Here is a 14,982-nt window from a genome sequence, read left to right as displayed (position 1 = left end):
CAGGAGTCCTAAGAGCAGAACGACTGCTACATAAGACGTAAACTGTACCCAAGCATGAGAGTTATTTCCTATAGATGTATAAAAGTTGTGTAGGGCTTCTAAAACCTATAGAAATAAACTTCACAGTTAAACAAGGAGCTAAAGCATGTTTTAAGTACATTTGTACTATGAAGGCAATTTGAGGTAAAAAAGTGAAATGAAATGGATTGTGGAAAGGCAAAGTTATTAATACATTTCTATAGAGTTTGATTTTAGCTTTTGTAAGTTGCAAAGCGCAACACTAGTACAAGAGACAAGAGAAGGAGTGGTTTAGTCACAAAAAGCCAGTTTAAAGGGAAGATTTATTGGCTCTTATAAGGACTGATTAGTAACACAAAAAATGTCCTTTAAAACACCCAGGTCTTATGTAGTTCCAACTGAAAAGACTGACTTTTGTCCATGTTTGAAGGTGAACAGTGCAGAAGTGAAAGATTTAAAAGAGAAAACAAGCATTGGCAAAGCCAATAGATTTTTACTATGCCAGATCTATTGGCTTTGCAAATGTTTTTCTTAAATGTTGCACAGCAGTCCGAGCTGCTGTGCTAGATAGCTTAAAGTAAAAAGAAAAGTGATATGACGTGGCCAGACTGGGTCATAACACTTTTTCTAAAAATACTTTAAGCTATGCACGTACGAACAAGTTAAAATTATTACTTTAGCTATACTTAATATGCAGTTTATATTCTTGAACAAATGCCCATAGCAGTTATCAGCGTGTCAAGGTGTAGCTAGCTAGCTGGAACACTGAGCATGGAGAAGCTGTGGCGTTACGGACTGAACCGCTGACTTTGGAGATGGAGAACCAGGTTCAAGTCTTGGTGCCAGCTTAACATCCAGTGATTCTGAACAAATCCCTTCATCTGCTTGTGCTTGTAAAAATGAACATGTCCTTGTGTAACGTAACTGGCACTCATTTAAAGTGCTTCAAGTCCTTTCAGTAGACTTTGCGCTATATAAAACAAGCTATATATAGAGGCAAGAGGGAATCAACTAGCGACGGGGTGGAGAAGGGGCATGCAGTGACGGAAGCCCGGCGGTGAGAGGGACAAGCCAGCAATGAAAGGGGAATACGGAGAAGTGGCATGCAGCGACAGAAGTGAGGGGGTACGGGCAAGCAACAAACAAAGCGGACGCTGAAAAGTAAAAAATAATAATAAAGAGTATGTTCCTGACCTTGTGAGCATCTATTCGTGGTGTTTATTGCCGCAGATTCACATGCTATGCACACTCCTGCCATCTAGTGTTGGGCCCTGACTGCATCTTGTTGCTCTTGAAGAAAGTCTTTATTGTCACATGGCGACATGTTGAGCGCGTGTTAGCGAGTGCCTCTATGAATGTGTGAGGCAGTCTGTGAGTGCATGAGTATCTGAGGGAGTGTGAGTGGGTGCGTGATCTGAGTGGGTGTGTGAGTGAGTAGGTCTGTGATTGAGTACATGAGTCTCTGAGTGGGTGTGTGAGAAGTTGCGCGAGTCTCCGAGTGGGTGTGTGAGTGTGTGTGTGTGTGTGGGTTTCTGAGTGGGTCTGCGAGCGTGGGTCTGTGAGTGGGTGTGCAAGTCTCTCAATGGGTCTATGAGTGGGTGTGTGCCTCTGAGTGCCCACCGTTTTGCCCAATTCTGCTCTAATTTCAATTTTTTGCCTTTCCGGCTGGTTTTTCTGCCCTCTGTTGCACATGTTACTACTTGTGTAACGATATATCTGTAAGAGACATTAGTAAGTGATAGATTCCTTACTTTAGAATATCCCCAGGCGTCAGACTGGATCCGGAAAGTTTTTCTTCGCAGTACCCCTGTGCGTCAGTGGGTGGCGTCCTGCAGCTCCGCGTCCGTCACTGGCAACGTAAGTGCCGAGATGATGTCACAGAGACTACATAGGCGCCACCTATGCGCGCTGATGTCAGTTCTGTACACGACTTTCCGCGCCAGGAACTCAGAGCCGTGCAAGATAATTACCATTGGTGCATAAAACTAGGGCCCTGAAAGGGATGACCTTAACGATAGTAATCAGTTCGCAGAACGGGGAGGATGGGTGGGGCGGTAAGGAATCTATCACTAACTAATGTCTCTTACAGACCCGACTGTCAAGGCAGTAGTGCTTGGTAAACGTTTGCAGCGAGGCCCACGTAGCTGCCTGATAAATGTCCTGTAAGGGATAGCCGCGTCCCAAGGCAGTAGTGGCTGCCGTCGCCCTGGTGGAATGGGCACGCAGCCCCAGAGCAGGCTCCTTCTTAGCAAAGGAGTAATATGCACTTAATGCAAAGAACGACCCACCGGAAGACGGTCCGCTTCTACACGGCCCAACCTTTTTTGGCACCCACGTATCCAACAAAAAGCTGGTCATCCACCCGGAACTTTTGTGTACGCTGCAGATAGAAAGCAAGAGCCCGTTTTGGGTCCAGACCATGGAGCCTCTCCTCCTACATAGAGGGATGCAAAGGCGGAAAGAAGGTGGGCAAAGTGATGGTCTGCCCGATGTGGAAGGGTGCGACAACCTTAGGCAAGAAAGAAGGACGGGTCCTCAGAACCACCTTGCCTGGGTGAACAGAGAGGAAAGAAGTTTTAGAAGAGAGCGCCTGGAGCTCACTCACCCTCTGGCTAATGTGATAGCTACCAGGAAAGCCGTCTTGAGAGTTAGAAGACGTAAGGGGCAGTTATGAAGGGGCTCAAAGGGAGCGCACATCAGAAAGGTCAAGACAAGATTCAAGTCCCACTGAGGCATTATGAAAGGCACATGTGGAAACGTATGCGGAATACCTTTGAGGAAACGGTTAACAACCGGGGGACTTAAAAAGAGAAGGCTGATCTGGAAGCCGTAGAAAGGCAGAGATGGCTGAAAGATAACCTTTGATAGTGCAGAGAGCAGAGCCCTGCTGGGCCAAAGAGAGAAGGAACATAAGGACCACAGAAAGAGGGGCCGAAAGGGGATCCACAGCCTTTGCTGTGCACCATGCCACAAATTTGTTCCACCTGCAGACGTATACAGTTTTAGTGGAGGGACTCCTGGCTGCCAGAATAACATCACAGACTTCAGTAGGAAGGTCGAAAGCCGTCAACTGTCGCCGCTCAATCTCCACGCATGGAGGTGGAGGCTGGACAGGTTCGGGTGCAGGACCGTCCCCTGCTGCTGCGACAGAAGATCCTCCAGAAGAGGCAGACGGATCGGGGATCGACCGCCATGCTGAGTGGCTTGGGATACCAGTATCTTCGTGCCCAATACGGAGCCACAAGGATAACTTGGGCCTGGCCGCGCCTGATCTTCTTCCACACTCTGGGCAGAAGTGGTATAGGCGGAAAGGCGTACAATAGACAGCAACTCCACTCGCGATGATAGGCGTCGCCGAGCGAGCGCCGCCTTGGAAATTCCAACGCGCAGAACTGATGACATTGCGCGTTCTCTTCGGTGGCGATTAGATCTAACCAAGGCTCTTCCCACTGCTGAAAGAGACCTTGTGCCACGTTGAGTTCAGACGCCATTCGTGATCCATCAAGCACCAGCGGCTGAGTTCGTCCGCTCTGAAGTTCAGAGAACCTGCCAGGTGTTGAACCACCAAGGTAATGCCTTGATGTTCCAGCCATGTCCAGAGGCGCAGAGCCTCCTGACATAGGGCCCAGGACCCCACAGCGCCCTGTTTGTTGCAATACCACATGGCAGTGGTGTTGTCCGTGAACACCTGCACCATACTTCCCCAGACAGAGGGAAGGAATGCCTTCAGTGCAAAAGGCGATCTGGCAGCTCCAAAAGGTTGATATGGAGCCGGGACTCCGCCGGAGACCAGAGGCCTCTGATCTCCGCCTCTCCCAAGTGGCCTCCCCATCCCAGGAAGGAAACATCCGTCACCACTGTGTGCTCCGGTTGGGGAAGGGAGAGGGATGCACCACTGACCCAATCTCGATTTGTGAGCCACCACTGCAATTGTTGAGCAGTGTCCTCCGAGATCTGGACATGATCGGACAGGTTGCCTTGATGCTGTGCCCACAGCAGAGTCCGCATATGCCATCTGGCATGTTGCACTAGCAGGATGCAGGAGGCCATCAGGCATAGGAGCCGGAGGGTCATCCTGACTGAAACCCGGGATAGAGGCCGAAAGATCGGAATCAGAGCCTGAATATCCTGGACTCGCTGCTCTGGAGGATAAACCCGAAACTGCATTGAATACAGAACCACTCCGATGAAGGGGAGCTTCTGAATGGGACTCAGGTGCGACTTTGGCACATTGATGGAGAACCCAAGCAAGTACAGGAGGTCGGCCGTAGTCTAAAAGTGGGTGACGACTGCTTGGGGCGAGCCCGCCTTCAACAACCAGTCGTCGTGGTAGGGGAAGACTGACATCCCAGACCTGCGCAGATGAGCTGCGACCACCGCCATCACTTTCGTGAACACCCGGGGACGCTGGTAAGGCCGAAGGGGAGAATATCAAACTGAAAATGCTCTTGGCCCACCATGAACCGCAGGTAACGTCGGTGGGCCGGCAGGACAGGGATATGAAAATAAGCGTCCTGCAAGTCCAACGCTACGATCCAGTCTCCAGGTTCTAGGGCAGCCAAAACCAGAGTTAGCATATTGAACTTCTCCTTCTGGAGGAAGCAATAGACAACCCGGTGGTCCAAGATGGGGCGCAGGCCTCCTGTGTCCTTCTTGGGGACCAGAAAGTAGTGGGAATAACAATAACTCCCTACTCCCTGCTCGGGAACACACTCAATGGCCCCCTTGGCCAAGAGGGACATGACTTCCTGTTGGAGAAGAACCAAATGAACCCCCAACATGCATGGCACCGAGGTGGCATGGCTGGAGGGGAGGACTGAAAGGGAAAGGAGTAACCCTTGTGGAATATTGCAGCACCCACTCATCCGATGTGATAGCATGCCTGTGGGGGAGGTGGTGACAGATCCTGCCACCCACCGGTGTGGAGTGCCCCACGAAGCTCGGACTAGGAAGGTTTGGAGGAAGGAGCAGCAGGGTGGAAGTTGACTGACCCACACGCTGATTCCCAGACCCGCCCTTGCGGAAGCCGCGACCACGGCCACGCTGAGGCTGGTTCTGCACAGGCTTGTTGCAGGAACGTGCCTGGGTGCCTCTGCCCTGGCCTCGAAAGGAACGAAACTCAGGAGTGGCCGGATTTTTTGCATAAAGACACAAGGACTTGGCCTTGGCCCGCAAGTCCTTGAAATGCTCCAACTCACTATCCACCTTATCGCCAAACAGGCGGGTGCCATCAAAGGGCAAAACCATGAGCGAGCTCTGGAGATCGGGCGAGAACCCAGTCTAATGCAACCAGGCGTGGCGTCGCAACGCCACCGTGGTAGACATCCCTCTGCCCAACGAGTCTGCGGTGTCCAAACCACACTGAATGGCGAACTTAGCCGCATCCTTACCCTCATATATCGCCTGAGAAAGGACAGTCTGGACCGCGTCAGGACACTCAGGTAACACTTGAGCAACGGAATCCCACACTGCGTGAGAGTAGCGGCCCAACAAGCAGGCGGTGTTCACCGACCGCAGCCTCAAGCTGGCCGAAGAGAACACCCGCTTACCAAACTGTTCCCGTTTCTTAGAGTCCTTGTCCGGCGGAGCCGTGGGAAAGGCACGCTGCGACGTTGAGGCCTTGATGACCACACTCTCAGGCGTGGGATGGGTGGTCAGAAAGGCCGGGTGGCAAGGTGCCGGACGATGGTGTCTGGCGACGTTTTTGTCCACAGGGGCCCCTGTGGCCGGCTGCGACCAAGTCCCCAAGAGGACTTCGGTAAGGGTGGCAACGGCTCAGACGAAGTAGACGCCGTCTGGAGCACCTCGGTGAGGAGGATGGTTTTGAGGGCCAGTGTGGGGAGGTCTAGGTTGAGGGCCTCAGCAGCTCGACGGAGCACCATCGTGTAGGAAGCGCCCTACTCCATCGTAGGTGGGGGAGAGGTAAACCCCGGGTCAGAAGAGACATCGAGGTCGCCGGCGTCTTCCAGGTCGTCCACTCAATCCTGCTCAGAGTCACACTGCCGGGCAAGCGGGTCCTCGGATCCTTCCCAGTCCTCCTCCGCCTGCCGCACAACAGGGGCTGGTCGCGGCGGCAGGGCCGGACCCAGAGAAGGGACAAACAACGTCAGAAACGGCACCCGGCCGGGGCCGGACCGGCACCGCCTCCCAATGCGGATCCCAGGTCAGAACAAAATGGTCCTGGAACCGGGCCAAGGTCGGAATGAACAGCACCCAGCGTGGCACCGAGGGAGGAGCCAAGGGCGGCGCCGGGGCCAGAGCCGGCAACGCTGCACCTCGTGGCCGAAGTCAACGGTGTAGGAACCTGTGGCGCAGGGGCTGGATCCGATGGCGGAGCCGCCGGGCCGACAGGATCTGGACACGGGACCACTGGGCCAGAAGGTGAGCCGGCGGGAGCCCGAGGCCTAAAAAGGGGGACCATGGCAGCAAGAAACTCTTGCACCTGTTCGGGAGTCGCCGACAGACCCGGGTAGGGCGAGTAGACCGGGGGACTCCCAGGCTCCAGAGGAGCCGCAGGGGTGAAGCCCCTGTCTCCCTCGTCCGCCTCCGAGGAGCGACGGGGGAACATCGGAGAGTGAACACGCTTCTTTGACTTTGTTTTAATGACGTCGCTTACCAGAATCAGAAGGCGAAGACTTAGAGCCCGAGGAGCAATGGCTCCTGTCCAGCGAGTAGTCCCGGGAACGGCGTCTAGACCCAGAGCGTCGGTGTGACGAATGCCGGACCTCCAGCAATTTCCGGCGCTGCTCCCTCAAGGCCTTCAGGGCCATGGCTCGACAGTCCCGGGAGTCGTGATAAGTCTCCAGGCAGTAGAGGCAAACATTGTGGGGGTCCACCACCAACATATTACAGCGGCAGGACCCACAGGACTTAAAGCCAGGCATTCCTATGTGCACCAGGAGGAAAAAAATGGGGCGACAAAAGTCTCAAATAGTAGTCAAAAAGTGACTAAAGTATGTGCTCAATCCGGATCTGCGCTTGATGGCGCGGAAAAAGAAAGAACTGACATCAACGCGCATGGGTGGCGCCTAAATAGTCTCAGTGACGTTATCTCGGCGCTTACGACGCCAGTGACGGACGCAGAGCTGCAGGACGCCACCTACTGACGCGCAGGTTACGGCTAAGCAAAACTTTCCGGATCCAGTCTGACACCTGGGGATATTCTAAGGTAAGGAATCTATCACTAATGTGTCTCTTTCAGATTTGCCTTTTCTGCTTGTGTTCTGCCCCCCGGTTTTGTCTTTTCGGCTAGTTTTTCTTTCCTCCATTTTGCCTTTTCTACTTGCTTTTCTGCCCTCCGCTTTGCCCTTTCTGCTCGTTTTTCTGCCCTCTGTTTTGCCTTCCCGCCCTCTGTTTTGTTGTCACTGACATATTCACCTAACAATAACGCTACTTTAACCTTTGATTTTTTCAGGGAAAAAAATAACATACACCACTGGGAAGATACAGTTAGGTTAACTGCTGCATAGCAAAAGCGTTTTTGTGCAACAAATAACTGTTGCCACCATTTGACGAATCTCCACAATACTTTCCAAACTAGTGCTACTTTTTGACTAGTTTGTACATGGAAAGTTTTGGGGTGACTGGTCAGGGTCGGCACCTCTAACTTTTATTAAGGTGAGGGGGTGGCATGTGGTCCTCCTCCCCGAGCCATTATAGACCCTGGGGAGCCCCCCCTCAGGGCCAAAAGCATCAAAAAAATATTATAGGCCTAGGGGAGCTTACCTTCGGGCCGAAATTAGCAAAAGGGGGAAGAGGCACACAGCACCCTCCCCAAACCATCACAGGCCCGAGGGATGCCACCCCTCAGGCTGAAGGGGGGCCAATCCTCCCCAAGCCTCTATAGGCTCCGGGGACCCCATTCCCCAGGGCCAATTTGTTTTTTAAAAGGGAGGGGGCATCATAGCACCCCTCCGCTAAGCCATCTATGGCCCGGGGACCCCATCCCTGGGGTCGGCTCACAGGCTTACATGCTGTGTCCAGGGGAGCTCAACCGATAGACACATTGGTTCCTCTGTCGCATTAGCGTTGGTAGGGAAACACAAGTGTGCTCCCGCTTTGCGGAGCATTTTTTAATCTCCTGCTATGCAAGAGTAAATACAAAGTCTGCTCCTAGTCAGTGGGAGCTGTGAAAATGCTTCCGCCAGCTGGGAGCAGGCTTGAGATCGGTTTGTCTGCAGAAATAGCTCCCTGTAGACAGGAGGAATGCCGGCTCCTGCAGCATGCAGGGAGCTGGCTGGGGCCTTGGGTGCCTTGGGGCTCCCCGTGGCCCTCAACGATTGGATGATGGGTGCCCTGGGTGGGCAAAGGGGCATCCACCTTTAAGTAATGCGGCCCCAGGTTCTGGGGTCCCCGGGGCCGATAAAGGCTTGGGGAGGAGGACTGCGCGGCACCCACTTCCTTTTATTTTAAATAGTGGCCCTGGGGGATGGGGTCTATAGAGCCTAATAAGGCTGCGGGAGGTAATGGCCATGCGGACCCCTTTCCTTTGAATTTTTTTTAAAGGCCCCGGGCGTTGGGGCCCCAGGGCTTAATAAGGCTCAGGGAGGGGGGCCAAGCGCAACCCCCCCCCCCCCTGCCCCCCCCCCCATTCAATAAAAAAAAAAGGGCACTGCGGGATGGGGTTCCCAGGGCTTAAAGAGACTCAGGAGGTGGGGCACGTGGCACTCATCCCCTTTTTGTAAGTTTTGGCCCCGGGGACGGGCTCCGTAAGGCCTAGAATGGCTTGGGGAGGGGAAGCCTGCGGTCTTCCTCCCCTTTAAAAAAAAAAGGCACCAGGGATATCGGATGGGGTCCTCAGGTCCTAAAGAGGTCGGGGGCAGGCGTCCCTCCTCCCCTTTAAAATAAGTATGGCCTAGGGTATGGGGTCCCCAGGGCATGAATTGGCTCAGGGATGGGGGCGGTGCAGCCCCCTACCCCTTTCATTAAAAAAACACAGGTCTATAATGACTCTGCAATAAAGAATTCAGAAACAAACACAAGCTTCTGAACTTTCATTGAGATATGGACTCCTTTTTATCAACCTTTTGACTAAGATTATCTTGTCTACTCTACTACGATGTAACTTACACTGCCTCTCCATTCTTGAAGTAATTTAATGATATACAAGCTTTGTGCAGCTGGCTCAAGGAGGAGGGCAACAACAGGATTATTACCAATGAGGTGAACTCTGGGAAGTGAAGTTAACCCTGATACAGCTGCCCTCTATTACATTGTTTTTGTAAAAGCACCAGAAATCACTTGTCCAAACCTTGGGCCAGAAAACCGACAAACTACTGAGTTGGAGTGAGAGGCAAAAAACTCTTTCTCATACAGATTGAACCATAACTTCTTGCCTGCTTTTTTGGCCACCATGTTGGAGGCGCTGGGCTTCTACTATACCGGAGTAGTCACTTTGATTTCCGGATGCCTGTTACAATAGGTACCTAGCTCATTTGCTTGAACACACTTTTCAGAGCCCTGGCCTAAACCTTGCTGAATATGGCATTCTTGAGGCTTAGATAAACCAACAAATTTGAAAGAAGGTCACTAAGCAACCACATTTGTAGCAGCAGACCTTCTTACTCGTTGGCATAGTCCTATGTATCTCTGTCTCGGAGCAACCCCATGTGAAAGCTAGGCCTATACACTGCAAGAAGAGAAAGTTCTCGTTCATAATCATGAGCCACATGTTAACTATGATGCAGCTGCATTAGTACAAAAAGTACTGGGGGCCCTGCTGGGCAAGAACACAGAAGGGTGGGTGATAATTCCATCATTCTTGCAAAAAGGTATTTGAAAACCTTTACCAGGATGGGTTTCACACCCAGAAAGGGGGTTGGTTCCACACCATAAATGCTTATCACAAACAGTGTGATCAGGGGGACTACTTGGAGCCATGAGTAGCAAAGGATCACTACAACGGACTGCTATGTTGGGAAACATTGTCGCCTCAGCATTGCAATATTCATAAGGCACAAACTGAAATCACTAATTTGATCTAGTTTATTCTCTTACACAGAGCATAAGAAAGGCTCAGGTTCATGCCTTGCATACCAACAAACATCCACGGTGTCAGAAAATAATCCGATTATGTCAAAGATTTACAATTGTCCTTAAATACTTTAAAATCAACCTGTTTTAAAGCATCAATAGAGACTGCTAATGATCTGTGGCCATCTTAGCACGAACCTCAGCACATACAGAGGTGGTTGCTTAAGCTAGGATATCCATGTACATAAAAAATCTTGCACAGCATATATACAGGTGCTCCAGCAGCTGATAAGGCTAGAGTGGCTGCATAATCCTGGCATAATTATTTGTGCTTTTCAGTATGGGTGTTTCCAATGCTCTTGGAAGATAGCCTACAAGCAAATGTGCTGCCATATGGTTTCCTAACCTGCTTCTCGACGGAACGGTATTATTAAAGTGGTGCACGTGGTGAATAAAGATTAGATTGTTGAGGAATGGCAAGCAGTTTGTGTCTATAAAATCATCCTGTTTAATTGGATGGAACATGTAATGTTTAAAAAAGAAAGGCTAGCAGGAGCAATGTAGGCTATTGACGAACCTGGGCAAAGGCTCAGAGTTCATCCTTTTCTAACTCAATCATGGCATTAGGCTGGGACATATTCAGTTGCATTTATGATGACTCCTACAACATACAAGGGAAGTTGAATGTAACTAGTAAGAGGCACGTATGGAATCTTCAACTGATTGCAATAAAGTATACACTTAAAATGGTGTCAATTAAACAAAAAATGTTTAGGCCAGTCTCCTTCGCCAAGATGTTCTTAAACTGCAGCGCCCAATCAAGCATCATGTTCAGTTCATGATGTAAATTATACAAGACTAATGTTCCATAAGGTCAGAGACTGACATTGTGATGGAGAATGACCCAGCATACATCCTGGAAATAATGTTGCCAACAGAACAACCTCTAATCAAATGCTTCCAAGCTCCGATATATTGCTGGTGCATTTTTACCTGCCAGTCATCTGGTTCCGTACCTCAATTTAATTGTAATCACATATTAAAATCTAGATCGGTCAATTTAGGACCAGAGAAACCATATCCTTACCGCATTTCAAAGACAGCCACATATCCAAGCTAAATGTGCATACTTCATTTTCATAGCCAGTGGTTATCCTGAAATGGATCTGCCTCTCATGGACATAAGCTGGTCATCACTGTTCTAATGCATTAACATTATCCGGTTAGCAAATGCTGCCATTGGCTGGTTCAAGGTGACAAGTGAACATTTGGCTAGAAAAATAAAGCTTCTAATTCCGAGCACAAAGGAAAATATCTAAGTAAAAATATTGCATAATCGTTTTCATGACCACCCAGCTTTACCTCACTGTTCTGAGATACACTGCAAACCAAAAGAATCAGGTGTAAAATGAAGTAGTAGCATGATCATGTGTTGTAATTTACCTATGCAAGTACCACAAGCATACTGCTGGTAGTAATGCAAAGCATTTTGAATGCAGTTTTACAGTGTCATTGAAGGCTAAAACTGCATCACAATATTTTTACCGCTAAGCCTTAAATGTGTGCATAGCCAGTAACAAGGTTAAAGCAAATATTGCACATTTGAGCTGTGCTCTGATGAGCTCCCTGGTTTATAATTGTGCACGATACCGCCACAAATTAACAGATAAGGAATAAACATTTTTTTCTCTTTTAAGGACACTTTTTAAAACAGGACATGTTAGTTAAACCGGGAGATGTTCTCGACACACACTGCCTGCCATTCTGTCAGCATATACAAGTAAGCCTGAGAAGGAAAGGACAACAAGGCAGCCTGCATCCTATCTTTACATCCTTGGTACCTAGGGCATGCTCCTTAGTCAGTAAGGTCGTCCAGCACTGACAAGTTAAGTATCCCCATTCCCAGTTCTGCCATCTCTTTCAAACTTCAGGACTAGTCCTGTACAGAAATTAACCTCCAGAATCAGAACAGATGGATATTTCTTTTCCTCCAACCACACATCGTATGAACATAGTTTATTACAGCCTCAATTAATGTATGAGCAAACAAGAAGGAAACAGATTTCACACTGCCATTCGTTAAGCACGACATTATGCAAGGGTCAAAAAGGTTGACTACCCCTCACACAATACCATTTGCCCCCGCCCATACATTAAGCGCCAAACCACTGATATCCTTAAAGTCTATTAAGGAATTATCTAATGAAAAATACAGCTTATTGGCCAGAGCATAATAACTATGAGCATTCTTTTTTGAGGTGCAATTTAAAGGTGCTTTATAAATTCCAAAAATAACAAAAAACTGCGTGAAGCATCCACCCAGATTAAAATTTGTCACTCAAATGTACTCACAACAGTGTATTTATATAAGGAGCTATTACATCGGTTTATTCAACTCTAAAATCTCTGAAGATTAGGTCTTCATACACCATAGAAACGTACACACACATACATATAGGGCCTTATTACGATTTTGGCATACTTTTGTCTGCCCAACACCGTGTGGAAAGGAATCGTCTGACCTCCGGTTACGACTACAGAATTTTGATGCAACCAACCATGTTGCGGTTGCAAACCTCCATTTCTCAATGGAAGCCGATGGGGTGGACAGGAAAAGCCTGCAGCACAAGCTTTCATTGAGAAATTGAGGTTTTGAAATATCGCTGCACCGTATGCCCACATGGTGAAGAGATGTTTAGGGGGACAGTGGTTCCCCTGGGCCCCATTGCTAGGGGAGCCCAATGTCGCTTTCCGACAGCCTCTCTATGTCGGAAAGGCTGACATGGAATAGCTTTTGGAAACTGAAATCATAATCCCTGACGGCGAAACCGTTGTCATTAAGGAATTATGCAGTCTGTCCAATGGAGCTTAAGCCCGTCTGAACCACTTTGGAATCCCCACGCAGGTTTACCTCTGACCGCCGTCATCCTAATACTGGGGTCGGACTGTAAACCAACCATGTTGAGTGGAAAGCCTCCAACCGCTGGTCGGAGGCTTCCTGCCCAACATCGTAATGAGGCCCATGATGCTTGGTAAATTGACCGACTATTTAAATTCTTACATACAAAGTTCCTGGTGCCTTATCACAAAGCAGGATTTTGCAAACTGTGAAGCTTAATGAAGATTACCTTAGATTTTATCATCATCATGAGAAGGACTTCATAGTGATAAAATCTGTTAAGAGGCATACTATATTAACTATTGATTAAACTCGGAAAACATGAATATTCAATTAACACTCAAATAAAACATATAGAGCCCAATTTAGACCTTGGCGAACGGGTTACTCTGTCACAACAGTGACGGATATCCCGTTTGCCGAAACCTAAATCCAAACATATCCTAAAGGATTTAGATTTCGGTGGATGGGACATCCGTCACTGTTGTGACAGAGTAACCCTTCCGACAAGATCTGAATCAGGACCAAAAAAATTAATAAAATACATCTTCGAGGGTAACTTGCAAGATAGAGTTGCCATCACCTGTCAACAACGACCAGTCACATGCCAGGTAAAGCCATCCAAAAGCAGGTTACTAGCACTCATTTAAAAGGCAAATCATACAATTACTTTTTAAAAATGCATTTTTGCAGGTTATGCATTGACTAAACAACTCACAAGGACAGATTACAAAAAATTGAGTCTTGTCGTTGTCTGAGTATTCAAATTACCTGAAAGCTCTGTCAAGCAGTGTGCCAATGCTACAACGGTCACTACTCTGAGGTTGTAAATAGTATTGTGGTCTCCTTTACCATTCTAATCCCCTTCTGATTTAGGGTAGCCTGTGTAAGACTTCTCTCAGCAGGCTATACATGGGCCAGAACAACAGGAAGAAGATACATGATCATGGAGAATACCATGAACTTTGCACGGGGTTGACAATTAAACCATGCAAAGATCTAATACCACAGATGTGTCACTTGAACTTAGTTATATGAGCAAGAGCCTATGGTACCATTGGTTAGTATGGTATGTGACAGAGCTCCCCTGCTGGCAGCAGCCTGAGGCAGATCATGCCTGTCGACATTGTCCGCTATACATTGCACTGATCCAAAATGGTGAAGACATATGTTTTCTCACTCGCAATCACTCCTCTTACGTCTTTCATTAAAAAAGTCAATAAAGTGGTTTAATAAAGGGACCATCCAGTGAATTATGTCACTTTAGATCTCAAAGCCTATGAAAACGTCATCAAACAAAGCAATATATCAAAATATTGATTGTTGGTGAGTGATACAGATGCGGGACTATGCGAATCACCATCCTATTAAAACTAACACAGTTGATTGACAGAAGTGAGCTTTGCACATAACTTCCTCACCTCCATAGGGAGGTGGTCAGGCAGATGAAAGGGATACTTTTCTCCCAGGCAATCTATGATACCCCAAATTCACCTCCACTCTGAGACAGGCCAGAGCCTTACTACCCTTTGCTACCATGATTAGGTTCTTAACCAGGTTGCGATACCTCGAGGTTTTCCCAAATTCAAATTAAGTCCAAGTTATTGACACTCTGATGTCCTCACACACCTTTGAATGTCTAATATTGGAACCTTGTAATCTTCATTGATTGATTGAAAACAGCTCTCGTAAAGTTTCAGCATCTTATTTGTGTAAAGATAATTGTTACAGAGTAAGGAAGCAATAAATGTATTACCCGTGATCTTTGCAACTTCCTCAGTTTCTCCACCGGTTCTGGATCATAACCTGGTATTTTCCGCATGTCATTATTCTTAAGTGCTAGCATAGTCTCCAGCATGAATCGGACCTAAAGAGAAATGCATAAAATCACAACTAAATATTAATTACATATGAATGTACAGAGTTTGAAGTATAGTCTTTTTGGAGCAGTAGCTCAATTTCAGTTTGAGTGATAACTAATGCGCGCATCTGAAGCACCAAAGAAAACTTTTAAAGGCAGCTGCAAAAAAACAGTTAAAATACACGCTCTCTCATGAATCACTTTATGCACACACATTAAGTATGACATTCCA

General features: G+C 48.2%; 1 protein-coding gene across 1 annotated transcript in view; it reads right to left on the bottom strand.

Moving 5' to 3' along the window:
* The window catches only part of NOM1 (nucleolar protein with MIF4G domain 1), a 285,471-nt gene that overhangs the window by 107,130 nt on the left and 163,359 nt on the right, over positions 1-14,982 (bottom strand). The window contains exon 5 of the mRNA XM_086941491.1: positions 14,646-14,756. Coding sequence (XP_086797617.1) covers positions 14,646-14,756 — 111 coding nt within the window. The remainder of the gene's footprint in view (positions 1-14,645; positions 14,757-14,982) is intronic.

This window comes from Lissotriton vulgaris, chromosome 10 (assembly GCF_964263255.1).
Source record: "Lissotriton vulgaris chromosome 10, aLisVul1.2, whole genome shotgun sequence".
Taxonomy (NCBI): Eukaryota; Metazoa; Chordata; class Amphibia; order Caudata; family Salamandridae; genus Lissotriton; species Lissotriton vulgaris.
The sequence above is the reverse complement of the archived record's forward strand: the minus strand, read 5'-3'. Positions and strand labels throughout refer to the sequence as shown.